The sequence below is a fragment of the Schistocerca nitens genome, chromosome 7, assembly GCF_023898315.1.
Source record: "Schistocerca nitens isolate TAMUIC-IGC-003100 chromosome 7, iqSchNite1.1, whole genome shotgun sequence".
Lineage (NCBI taxonomy): Eukaryota > Metazoa > Arthropoda > Insecta > Orthoptera > Acrididae > Schistocerca > Schistocerca nitens.
The window spans coordinates 59,393,203-59,406,762 of NC_064620.1; the positions used below are offsets into that span (position 1 = coordinate 59,393,203).

Consider the following 13,560-nt stretch of genomic DNA (forward strand, 5'->3'; position numbering starts at 1 on the left):
TCCTGTTGCCTTGCTGGCTCTCCCTCCTAGTTGTTGTCCTCCCTTCCCCTCATGTGTTTTTGTTGGTCTGATAACTCTGAGGAAGGAGTTTTGTGCCGATTTCAATCTAGTCCTGTTAAAACCCCATGTCTTAACTATATTGTGAGTGGTTACCTTTACTCCTACCATTGTTTATATACAATACAGGTCCTTCATATAACCTGGAAAGTTACTGAATGTCCACCACAACACAAACATTTACCAAGCATTTTAGGTAGCAGAATGTCTGGCCTCACCACCCTTCGTGAGGTCCCTTACTAAGAACACCAACCTTCAGCAAAAGAAAGGAAGCCATAAGCATACTCAAAACAAACCCTGGCCTAACTGTCCTACCTGCAGACAAAGGTTTCACCACTGTCATTATGAATCACAGTGACTACATGTCAGAAGGCCTCTGCCAATTATCTGACTCGTCAACCCATTAACTCTGCCAAAGTGATTCCATCCAAAGTCCAACATAACCTCCAATCCCTGCTTAAAGCCTTAGGTCCTTCCCAAAACCTCTCCCTCAAATCCATTTCCTTCCTCAACCCTCTGACACCCCGCACACCCATCTTCTACACTCTCCCCAAAATTCATGTACCCAACAGTCCTGGATGCCCCATTGTTGCTTATTATTTCGTCCACACTGTCCACCTCCATAGCTGAGTGGTCAGTGTGGATGACTGCAATGCTGAGAGCCCGGGTCCTATTCCTGCCTGGTTCAGAGATTTAATTTGCCTATGTCCTCATCATCATTTATCATTGTCAACACACAAGTCACAGAAGCGACATCAAATCAAAAGACACCAGGCGGCCAAATACCCTGGATGGGGATATCCTGCCCCGAAATGCCATGCTATCATTGTGGCCCTACTAATAGAATTTTGGCCCTCATTGACCTACAGTGCCAATCTGTTGCCCAAAACACCTAGCCTCCCACATCAAAGGTGTTAACCACTTCCTTTATTGTCTCTCCACCATCCTCACCCCTTTACCTCCTGGATCCACTTTCATCACTGTTGATACCACTTCCCTTATGCACATTGTCTTGGCTCTACTGAACACTACCCCTCCCAACGCTTTCGGACTCTAAACCTGTTACCTCACTCCTCGAATGCCTTACTAACTTTATCCTAACTCGTAGTTACTTCCCGTTTGCAGGGAAGGTACAGAAACAAATATGTGGCACAACCATGACACCCTCCTAGGCCAACCTGTTTATGGGCCATCGAAAGGAGACCTTTACACATTTCCAAAACCCCTGTTTTGGTTCAGGTTCAGTGGTGAGGACTCAGGGGGCCTTCACAACTTCAACACCTTCTTCCCCATCCATTTCACCCAGTCCTCCTCAGCCCAGCATGCCACCTTCTTGGGCACAGACTCCTCCTCTCTCACAGCTCCATCCATCCCTCTGTCCACATTAAACCCAGATGCCACCAAAGTGCCTGCATTTCGACATCTGCCATCTCTTCCATACCAAAAAATACCTCACATACATTCCGGCCATCTGGGACTGTGCATCTGCTGTGACAAGAACTCCCTTGCCCAGAATGCTGAAGGTCTCACAGAGACCTGCACAGAGACACTATCCCTGAGACCTAGTCAGCAAACAGATTTCCCTGGCCATATCCGCACACACCCAATCCTCCTACCACCAACGAGAACTGTTTACAAAGGAGTGCCCCTTTTTGATCCAATAACTCTCCTGACTGGAACAAATTAACCACTTCTTTTGTCAGGGCTTTGGTTATATATCATCATGCCCTGAAATGAGGGACATTCCACCAAGATCCTTCCCATCCCTCCTACAGTGGTGTTTCATCACCCACCCAACTTCCAGAACATCCTTGTGCATCCCTATGCCAGTCCCAATTCCATCTCCTTGCCACAGGAATCATATTCCTGTGGAAGACCCATTTGCAATACCTGCCTGATCCACCCACCCAGTACTTCCTATTACAGACCTGTCACCGTCTTATCTTACCTCATCAGAGGCCAGGCTGCCTGGGGAAAGCACCAATGCCTTATACCAGCTCTGCTACAATCCTTGCACAACTTTTTTGGTATGGCTACCGACCAGCTGTCCATCAGGATGAATGGCCGCCACCAAACTGTGGCCCAAGCAGAGTGGACCACCCTGCAGCACAAGGTGCAGCTGAACATAACATGCTTCATTTCCATGGCTGCTTTGCAACCTGCCCATCTGGATCACCCCTCCACCACCATATTCTCTGAACTGCTCATCTGGAAGTCATTCTTTCTCCGCTTCCCAAATTATCCCAGTCTCAAACTATGGTAACCTCCTGTTCCCACATCCTCCACCCAACAGTTTCCACCCCCTCTGTCCATCTCCTCCCAATTCACATCTCCTCATCCTCATCACGCGTTGCTCTCTGCCAATGCACCCACCTGTCTTTTTCACCTTCTCTGCCCATCTTCTTTTCCGCTACCTGTTTCACTCCCCGTGCCCCACTCAACACAACCTCCTGAAGATGCACCTGACAGCCTTGTCTGGCTACCTTCTAGACCTGCAGGCTCTGCTAGGCAGCATGACTCTCCTTACGCGTAGCTCGCTATGCCTCCTCCTTCCCTGCCCCACTCTGGATTGTTGCTTGACTGCATCTGGCCAGAGACAGCACTCGTGTGTGTGAGATGTGCTTGCTTGTGTGAATATATGTGAGTGTATGTGTGTTTTCTGAAGAAGGTTCTGGCCAAAAGCTCAATGTGAAATGAACAGTCTTTTTGTTGTGCCTATCTGCAACTCAATGTGTCATCTTCATGGTGAGCAGCAGTCTATCCTTTGGATAATATTGTTGAAGGAAGTCTATGTTTCCACTATTTCAGCTACTGAAAATGACCACTTATCTGTGCAACTCACCTTCCGGTTGGCATAATCTGGAAATTTTCCTCTGGCTGATTCCATCCCTTCCTCTGGATTGTGTTGTGCCACATGTGTATGGTTTCCTTCTTCCTTCACAACACCCATTGCTCCACTGTTACTGATGTTGTTATTGTCTTCAGCAGCTTCAAGGGCACCTTTCATTACAAGTAGCTCAAATTCAGCAGTATGGCATTCTTGTATGTGATTGAGTGCATCTTGCCTTTCTGCGTAACTCCCATCACATAAGTGACACTTGAATGGCAGCTCAGAAGATGGCAATGTGTCCACTGCTGCAGAAGTTTGATTTAGTTGTGAAGATAATCTGCTGGAAGATTAATACCACTTATTACAACCTTTCTCTAGCTGAAAGTTGATTTTGACATCATAATATTACTGAACCTAATACTGAGGTACAAATTATTACTTAAGGAATAGTGTTAAGTGGACACTGGCTAGTTTTTACAAATCACAAATTATTGTAGTTTTTTGAAAAGTTTTTGCATTATGTGCAAACATGCAACACTGAGCCCTATGGTGTTTCTACAAACAAGTAATTTTAAAGCATCAGACCACTATCGTGAAATGTCCCACTATGCAAAACAAATTATCTAGGAAATCATTCATCAAGATCATGTTACAGTTATATCACAGCGGAAATTTTATGCTTATGTATTTGGAAGCTGCAGCTAACTCAATCTTGTAAGGTGAAACTTTTGACTTTTTTCCAAATTATTTTAACTTTAATGCTTATAATCAAAATTCCATCTAAATCATGAATTTATTTCATCACCTTATACAACTGTGCATGATGCATGTCAGGACAATTGGATGAAAATGTTTGAGGTACATCAAAGCAGTACACTCAGCCCATTCCTGTTCACTATTTTTTATTAATTACCTGACTTTCTCAATACAAAAGCTCGCCCCCCCCCCCTCCCCTCTTTGGAATCTTTCGTGCATTGGTGATGTGTTGTTGAAATCAGAAAGTAACCAAAAAAAGAGGACAGACCTCAGAACAGTAGAGAGAGGCATTAAAGAGTGCTTTCCAACTACTACACTAACAAACTCAAATTATCTAGTGGCAGTGTCCAACTCAAAAGAACCAAATTACCAACAGTTATCATAATCATATGTCTACAATCAGACAATAGAGCTACAGACACAGATGTTAACCATTAGATAACCACATATTACAATAAAACAGCACTTACTTTGGTCTTGTGTGACAGAAAAATTCCTGTTTGCACCAAATTTAAAGTATAACAAACAGCTCTTAGAGAAGGAGTGATCTTTGGCAACAAGGTTTAAACTGTAAAGAAATCATCGGACCAAAATCTGCATTCAGATAAAATGCCCAGGTTGCGATGGTCAGGTGGTGTCACCCTTCAGGGTAAATTCAATATTGAATATAAAGAGCGACTTTTCAATTCATGTGGAAATGTCCCTTGCAGAAAATATAGATAATTTGCAAACAAAAATTGCTCTTCAGGTTGGTTTTTTTTTTTTTTAAATAAACCAACAGGTTAGTCAATAATTATTGTCAATTTTTACCTTCAGAAACCACCAGTAGCCAGGACAGGCAGTTGCATGAAGGTATTGGAACAAGTAGTGGTGTGGTAGACTTCTGGTTCTTCATGGCAATATGCAGGAGATACATAGAAGAAAAAGTATGCCACATTCTCTTGACAGCAGTCGAGAAGTAGCTTGTTAGCCTGAAGGAAGCATCATTTCCAAAGTTATGACAGCCTTTCGCTTGGTTCACTACTGAAACTTTTTATCCATTTTGTGACAAACGTGCTTCATTTAGATTAGGCGGCTCGATGATAACTTTATAATGTGATCATTTGATGTACAAATTATTTTTATGAACTTCTGACTTTTCATTTGTGAGATAAAGAAAAGCAGCAATACCTAAAAAAATGTCCTGAGTGATAAATAGCACATAATCTTTCATTTCCTTTCAGCACTACCTGCTTATGTATTTTCCATACATCTCTAAAAGTCATCCTTTACAACTGCTAGTATGAAAATAGCACCCATTAATGATAAAGAGTACAAAATCCAGACTGAGATGACATGGCTACTTGCTTTGAGAACCAGATGACCATGTAATGAAGTACAAGTTTCCCATCATTGTAGAAGAGAAATGAAAAGGATGGTCTCTGCCAACCTGGCCATCAGCAGACCAAAAAGACTTACTAATAGATGGGTCTGATAAAACAAGAAGCATACTCACCATGCAAATGAAACCTCAAGATTAGAAAACCTTACATCATGTAAGGGTACTGTGCGCAGAAGAGAAGGCCTTACGTTATTTTACATGATGTAGCCATCAGTCAAATAAATACAGTACAGATACAGTTTATACTATCAGGAATGGTACCTCTTTGTACCACTTACTGTCCAACAACATGTGCTCTCCTGGTGTTTTATATTATATATAATGCAATCATTTTTATTCAGATAATTTCAATAGCCAAAGCCTGCATAATTGATCAAGGTACTGAAACGATCTAGACGAAACACTGGTTGTAAGTGTTAACAGGATTGCTAACCTCAACCTAGGATCTTTTATCCTACATTGTTAACTTTAATGCCCACGTCAAATCAACTTGACAAATATTCCACAAACATTAGGTGTGCATACATACCTGGGTACAATGCAGGGCACCACTGTAGGTGATGCTTCCTCTATAGTCACAGCAGGAGGTGCAACGGGTGACACAGCTGGTGTGGCTACTGTGCTCGCTTCAGGCACTGGAGGTAGTGCCACAAGCACAGGAGTTATTGGAGGAGGTGAGTCTGTCAGAACACTTACTTCGGGGTCTACAGACGACGGTTCATCACTACCACTGCCAGTGGGACTACTGCCAGTTTGATTCCCATGCTTCGTGGACAAATGTTTACGCAAATTGCTCTGAGTTGAAAATGTTGAACTCGGGCACTGGTGACATTTGTATGGCCGTTCAGGTACGTTACGTGTTGCAGAGTTTACTGCCCCAGGAGAAGTTTCCCCACTGCTGCTTGCGCTCCCAACTGCACTTGCATTAACAGCCTGACTCCCACTACTTCCACCATGTTTACGCAATAAATGACGGTCACAGTTTGATTTTGTAGTGAAAAGCAGTGGGCAGTGTTTGCATTTAAATGGTTTTTGACCTGTGTGGGTCAGGACATGACGCCTTAGTGAGGATGACCATGGGAATTTGCGGTTGCAGTAAGGGCATGAGACCCGATTTGGTGCCAGGGAATATGCACTTTTCTTCTTGACATCTGATGGGGGTGTAAGCTCCGTCTCAGACCTGTAATAAAAATTCATCTTACTATACCAAACAATAGTCATTACATTAATCAGTCATTACAGTGTGGTGACAATTTGGACCATTGTTCAAGGACAAGTGATAAAAGTTCAATGGCTGGCAGCAGAGACTAAAAAATTCACTTATTTTTCAGCATAGACCAAATTAAGTCAATGTAGTTCATCCATAGTTCTTTTTTTTTCAGGTAGCATATTCTATCCTAGAAGCAGAAAATACTTTTCTCCAGCTACTAGAACATCGTCAGTGGAGTCACTGAACTTCCGGCACTAATGGTTTTACGAGGGTCGGTCAAAAAGTAATGCCTCCCATTTTTTTTCTACTTAAAGAAATTAAGTTAAGTGAAAAATTTGAATTTGGCGCCATTCCTCAAACCTTCTTCTGCAATCCACTGCAGTAGTAACTTTCTGTGTCAACAGGTGGCAGCACAGCAGAAGTTTGTAAGATGGCCGACATCGATGTTCGTTTGAGACAGCGTTGTGTGATTGAATTCTTGAATGCAGAAGGTGAAACGCCCATACGCATTCATGAAAGACTGAAGAAGGTGTATGGTGTTGTGACAGTGGATGTCAGCACTGTTAGACGATGGGTTCGTCGTTGTAAGGAAGCTGAAGGGCAAACACCGTTGACTGACGAAAAGCGGAGCGGCAGGCCGGTGAGTGCAGTGACTCCACACAACATTCAGCAAGTTGATGACATCATTCGTGGTGACCGTCGGGTGACTGCAGATGAAGTGTGTCGCATTATTTCTCTTAGTAAAGGCAGTGTGATCACGATTATTAAACAATTGGGGTACTCAAAAGTTTGTGCACGGTGGGTTCCAAGAATGTTAACCGATCAGAATAAAGAGGCAAGGAAAACAATAGCCTCCCAACACTTGCAGCGCTTCCGTTTGGAGAGAGATGAGTTTCTGAAAAAAATTGTGACCGGGGACGAAACATGGGTGCATTTTTTTGAACCCGAATCAAAGAGGCAGTCAATGGAGTGGCGTCACACAAGCTCGCTGAGGAAGAAAAAATTCAAAACTGTGCGATCGGCAGGGAAAGTTATGGCAACAGTTTTCTGGGATACAGAGGGTGTGATTCTGGTTGATTTTTTGGAGCAGGGATGCACAATAAATTCTGTTCAATACGTCACAACCCTCAAAAAACTTAAAGCACGTCTTCAGCGAGTTCGCCCAACAAAATCAATGGCAGATGTTCTTCTTTTGCATGACAATGCAAGACCACACACCAGTCGTCACACCTCTGACGAGATTGTCAAAATTGGATGGGAAGTTTTGCCTCATCCGACATACAGCCCTGACCTGGCACCATCAGACTTCCATCTGTTCGGGCCACTAAAAGAAGCTCATCGTGGGATTCATTTTGAAGATGAGGAGGCCGTCAAAACATCCGTGCGTCAATGGCTTAGGAAGCAGAGCTGTGATTTTTACCGTGCTGGGATACATGCCCTTGTTCAAAGATGGACCAAAACTGTAGAGATGGGCGGAGATTACATTGAAAAATGACAAAATGATCCTCAATGTTGTGGTTTTCAACCTATGTAATTGCATTTAAATTTCCTGACAATTAAACGTAGAAAAAAAAAGTAGGAGGCATTACTTTTTGACTGACCCTCGTAGATGTGGGAGCAGGTAAAAATCAGAATGTGCTATTTGTGATCTTCTGTGTGACAATTCCAACAATTTATACTTCAAAGCCCTCTATTTTCTCACTGCTAAATCTTTTGTGAGTGGCTGCATTAAGGTGAAGAAATTGATTTTTCCACCTCTTTGCAGTTCAGGACTTTCCTTAGATGTTCTTTTTCGTCCAATGGAACAGAATGCTTTTGTTGTGTTCATCAGCTATTGATTTACCATTTGTAAAATGATCTATCAGAACATTCTATGTTGCATTCCTGAAATCATTCATTATAAGCAGTCCACTAGGTGAAACTGCCTTTGTTCTTTCTAGTGGAGGACCACTGGTTTCACCCACTGTTTGAAGTACTGTTTTAATTCTGGAATGAACTGTTGGATCCACATCTTGTTTGTAGTATTAGATAGGAATATGGATTCATATTAAAACTGTCCAAACTTTTACCTTTATATTCATTTACTTTTTGTCAGCAGTCAACCAAATGTGAAACCCAGCTTACAGAAGGGCTCTTATAGTTAATTTTTCTCTTTAATCCAATATGCCCAACATCAGCTGTTTCGCACACCTTTAATCACTTATTGCACATTACTATATTGTAAATTTGCTCAATAATCTGTGAGTATAGTTTAAAGAAAGGCTGCATTTGAATTCAGGTGCCTACATCTTTAAACGCTCCAAATGAAAGCGCAATTCCTTACATCATCAACACTGGGTGATGTTTTGCTAACAATAAACTGCCCAAAATGTAATTATTTATAACAGTATGGTATTCCAGTTTATCAACTTGAGTGAGACACACACAAGTACTTTAAAAAAATTGTAAACAAATCTGTTGTACAGATAGAGTTGACACTACATTATTTCACGAAAGCCAATGACATCTATCTGCCATGCTTTGAAATCAAACAATAATCTGCATCCTCAAACTGAATGCTAAATACTGCAGTAAAAGAGATGAGTGGTGCCGCAGGTCTCACAATAAAGTGGATATTATCTGGGTTGGAAATAGCTGTTGTAGAAAGAACTTGTAAATGTACTGTGTATTTAGTTGACGGCTACAGGGTTACTTGTAGTAGGACAGGCTGGTACTAACATGGCAGCAAAAATGTGGAATTATAGTTGAACATGATACCCTATGCAGGCACAAAAAGAATTTTGAAAGAAAACAAAATGAGATCTGGATGAATCTTGTACTTATGGAAATGTGTTCCTCGCACATGTGAAGGAGGAGTAGTTTACATGTTCTTCACACTTAATCATTGCAGATAAATAAAGATAAAATTAATCTACACAACAGCAGCCATCTTTCTCTGTACAATGTATGCTCACCTGTTCTCATCACTGCTTCCAGCAACAAGGCCATCCTCATCTTCCTCACTATTGTCCTCCAGTTTGAAATATCGCTGGAAAGCATGGGTTTGTTGATTTGCTGCATCTAGCAATCTGGAGACACTTGCAAGGTCTGTGCCTACTCCTGCTCTCATTTCCAGTTCCTCTGGTGACACAACTGTAATAGAGGGAACTGGAGGCTGCGGAGTTGGGTTCGGGGACTGCTCACTCTCATCAATGACCAGTTCAGCTTCATCATCTGCATCATCAGCTGATACAGACAATTTTGATTTCAGCTGTTGAGCAATTGCATGTTTCACTTCATCTGAGATGTAAGTCTTTGAACCACAATTATTAGTGTTGTGACTGTTATCTTCATTCCTCATGGAAGTGGCTGGAGTAACAACTGTAGTGCCTGTGGTAGTCACCACTGCTGTTGCTGCAATATTTATGCTAGTGGTGGGAGTGACGGTAGCAGTGGAAGTAACACTGCTACTGTTGAAGATTGTGCAGTTGTTGCTGGATGTAGACCGTTGCTGCTCCTTCAGAACCTGTGGATAATTAAAAATTTTATTGAATAACTGATTTATTGATTCATCGAGTTCTCATCAAGAAGGAGAACCATCAGACATTTAGAATGAATCAATGTATGTGTTGCTAACAAGGCAAAGTGGTTATAAAATAAACCTGCACATTGTATTACCAAAGTGGTATATACTAGATTATGGACACAATAAGATAGTCGATATACCTAGATGTGGTCTCACCATAAGCATTTCTTGACTTTAGATTATGTTCTGAAGGGATAGTTTCCTCATCTGCTGTCCAGTGTATTTTGAATGTTTGTATTGCACTACAGCATCCAACAACCATGGCTCTAGGGATTGTGTGGAGTGTGAATTTGAATTAAATGTACATCGTTAGAGTGTTTTTCTGTATACCTCACTCATTTGACATCACTTTCCCTACCCCACAATAGCCCTTCATGACAAAACCTTTACTACTACTACTACTACTACTACTACTACTCCTGCTGCTGCTGCTGCTGCCACTGTCCCTGCCCTTGCACAATTTTCTGCACAAATACTGTTGTTATCACCATTATCATCACCCATCATCAATTTGACATCAACATCCCAGACTTTTCTCGTTACAGTTTTTAGGGTCCATATTGCTCAAAGATGTTTTCTGATGCCAACCACTCACTTTGTTGAATCAGCTTCCTTGGTCCATATGCCATCCATCTGCCAAGCTGCATGTCCAAAGCCCATCTCCAATTAGTTTTGATTACTATAATAATTACACCTTCGACTCCCGTATGTTCCCTGGTCAAGTTTTTATTTTCTTGTCTCTCCTAATACAGTATAACCCCGCTTTTATGTTCCTAGAATTAACAGTTTTGTGCCGTTTATGACATTTTTTTTACTGGTCCCGTCAAATTTCATATGCCCACAATGTTAATTTGCACCTGATTTTGCATCAACATATTTATGGTTTTCCCACAATTTATGCATTACGAAAAAATGTTTGCGGAGAAAAAATGACACCTGCATGATGTTGGCCATCCAGTAGCATTTACAAATATTATGTGGTTAAATTTCTTGACACCAGGGCACTCTACTCAGCAAATTTAAACCAGTAAACATGTAAAAGTTGGAACAATTCATACCGTGTCTCCCACCGCTACTCTGCTTGGCGTGGTGGCTGATACGAGTTACTAGGTTCATTTGAATGAAGATATCATGACCAATCACAACCATTTCCAAACTATCACGACTGCGCAGACACAGTTTTACGCTTGTTGTGATATCGTGGCACCTTTGTCATACCATATTTAGTGTGTTTCGGCGCATGGCCACTTGGAACACTAGGTGACACTGTCATTATGTATTTTATTCATCCTAAGCAAAACGTGTTTTGAGAATTTATTTTCGTTGTCAACTGCAGTATTTACGTCTGTATTTTTTGTGAGGTTACACAAACAATCAATGTGAGTGATAGTTTGCATGTGTGAGTGGTTTTCCACACAACTGATGAGGCACAGTACCTGATAACATCAGAAAGACGACTACAGTGAGAAGGACGACTACAGTGCAAGAGTCCCAGAATAACACATATTCAACCACCATACAAAATGCTTATTTACATATTTGCACTTAACAAGAAAAAATTCTTGAAAAGCGTCATGCTAAGCATGAAAAAATACGTGACTAGTGCAGTATTTCCATTATTTAAATAATGAATGACAGCTACAGGCTTTCAAAAACATCAATTATGACGTATGAAATTAAGTCATACGTTCCTACTTCCCAGACAGTTATTTCCAGTTACATCAGCAGTTTTTATTTGATAATAAAGCTTCATTAGATAATAAGTCCCTGACAAGTCTTTTGGTGCCTGTTACGTACATGTATCATGAAAATGTTATTTTCCACATTTTACATTGTCCCATGTTTTATACTATTTTTTGAAGTCACTTGAAAAGTGTAAAAGCAGGGTTTCACTGTAATTGGTATCTTATTTTACTGTCTCGCCTAGTAATTCCCAAACTGCATTTCTTCATTAGTGAACCCCCTCACTTTAAAAATGGTCTTCAAATGATTTTTATGTGAGTGTTTTAATATAAACTGCATGAGTAATTATGCTTGCCACTACTGCTACATAATACTGGAAAAATAGCACTTAATCATGAAACTTCAAGCTGATTTGGCAATACTACTAGAAGAATTAATAATTTTTGAAAGCTGCAGTTTGCAGGAGTAATGTCAGGTCTAGACTAGAAGGCTGGATAACAGTCAAGCATTCAAAATCAATTAAAAGAACCAGGAGATGGCACAAGTCTTATAGCTTCAGCCTGTGTCTCCAGTAGTGTTAAATGGTTTGAAGACTGGACAAAAGCATTCAGACAAATCAAGAAGTTCTGGTCTGAGAGTAAGGAGCATAGGATGCTGGCTAAATGTAGAAAGAATCATTTTAAGATGACCAAGAAAGTCTTATTGTAAGGTAGCAGCCATTGGAGGGGAGTGGGGGGGGGGGGGGGGGGGAATGTCAGAAACGATACAGAACTCTTTGGGATGTAATATTTTTTAGACAAGGGCGGGGCTCCATAATATGACTTATGCTTCAGGCTCTTGGTGAAGGATCTTTGGGAATAAAATCATGTAATAATAATGGGGTGGAAATAACATTTTAGGCTGTAACCTTAATAATGCAACTGAGGGTCACACCTGGTACATTGCTGAGACGCTCCTGCCACTACTGTCAAGGATATGTAACTGAGTGGTATGATAAGCACAGATGATGCATTCTGTGGAGCAAGGTAATGCAGAGCTTGGAAAGTCACTCAGGGAAGAGAATGTTCACACATGGATGTGATGGATGTCACACTCAGTTATATCTTACACGGCATAGTTTGCACCTGTATCCTCCTGCTAAGAGGTTACTTGCATGGTTAACTTTCAGAAGTATCCAGTATGACTAAAGCAGTATCCATATTATCCCACAAATATTTTTTCTGAAAGACATAGCTGCAGAATAAGTATACCTATAGTTGAAACAGCTGCTAGTGAAATGAAATACTGCAGCTTGGACAAAGCCATGGATATTAAATAAAATGCCTTTAGTATCCTCCATCAAAACATTAGAAGCCTCATCAATAAGAAGTATGGCATTAGCATATCCATACAGAAAAATGAAAGGATAGATGGAGGTATTTTCAGGAACAGGTTACTTGTTAAATTTAGGTGAGATACATATTAATTTGCATTAGGCAATACAGTGATAGTTTATTGTGAATACATTATACAGATTAAGTTTCTGTGATTTCCTTATGTTTTGTTAATGTACACCTTGACTCATTCCATATCCCAGAAGATTCTCCTCCTCCTTAGTGAGGCTTAAAGTCCATGTCTCAGTGGTTAAGTTAGAACTGATTACTACACACTGGGTGTAAAGTTTTCTTTCAAATGCATCATGTGTTTAATACTGAAAATTTTATTTGCATTCCCAAAAGCACTTTAGATGTTTTTTTACCTTCTGTTTATCTCTTTTCCTTCCACTGTTTTCAGTTGCTCTGAATACAAGAATTAGTCAGCTATTCTCTGAACTCATTGTGCAATTCTCTTCTTGATGTATTTTATTGTACATTACTTCAGCCTTATTGTCAGACCTAATTTCCAACTTGCTCTATTAAATTTGTCTAATGACTGAATATCACTAAATTACTTTTTGAAGTTTATCTGCACTAAAGGCAAACAGTAGTGCAGCAAAAACGATGGTGCACTTGAATTAATGAGACGATTTGCAGAAGTGCCCAGTTATTTTCTTTCAGACATATTAGAGTTCCTACTTTCTTAAATCATGTCTGATCAAA

At 40.7% G+C, this 13,560-nt stretch overlaps 1 protein-coding gene across 1 annotated transcript in view; it reads right to left on the minus strand.

Moving 5' to 3' along the window:
• LOC126195469 (ras-responsive element-binding protein 1-like) overlaps positions 1-13,560 on the minus strand; it is a 33,554-nt gene that overhangs the window by 4,642 nt on the left and 15,352 nt on the right. The window contains exons 7-9 of the mRNA XM_049934097.1: positions 9,189-9,739; positions 5,554-6,204; positions 2,900-3,227 (exon numbers count right to left, since the gene is read on the minus strand). Coding sequence (XP_049790054.1) covers positions 2,900-3,227; positions 5,554-6,204; positions 9,189-9,739 — 1,530 coding nt within the window. The remainder of the gene's footprint in view (positions 1-2,899; positions 3,228-5,553; positions 6,205-9,188; positions 9,740-13,560) is intronic.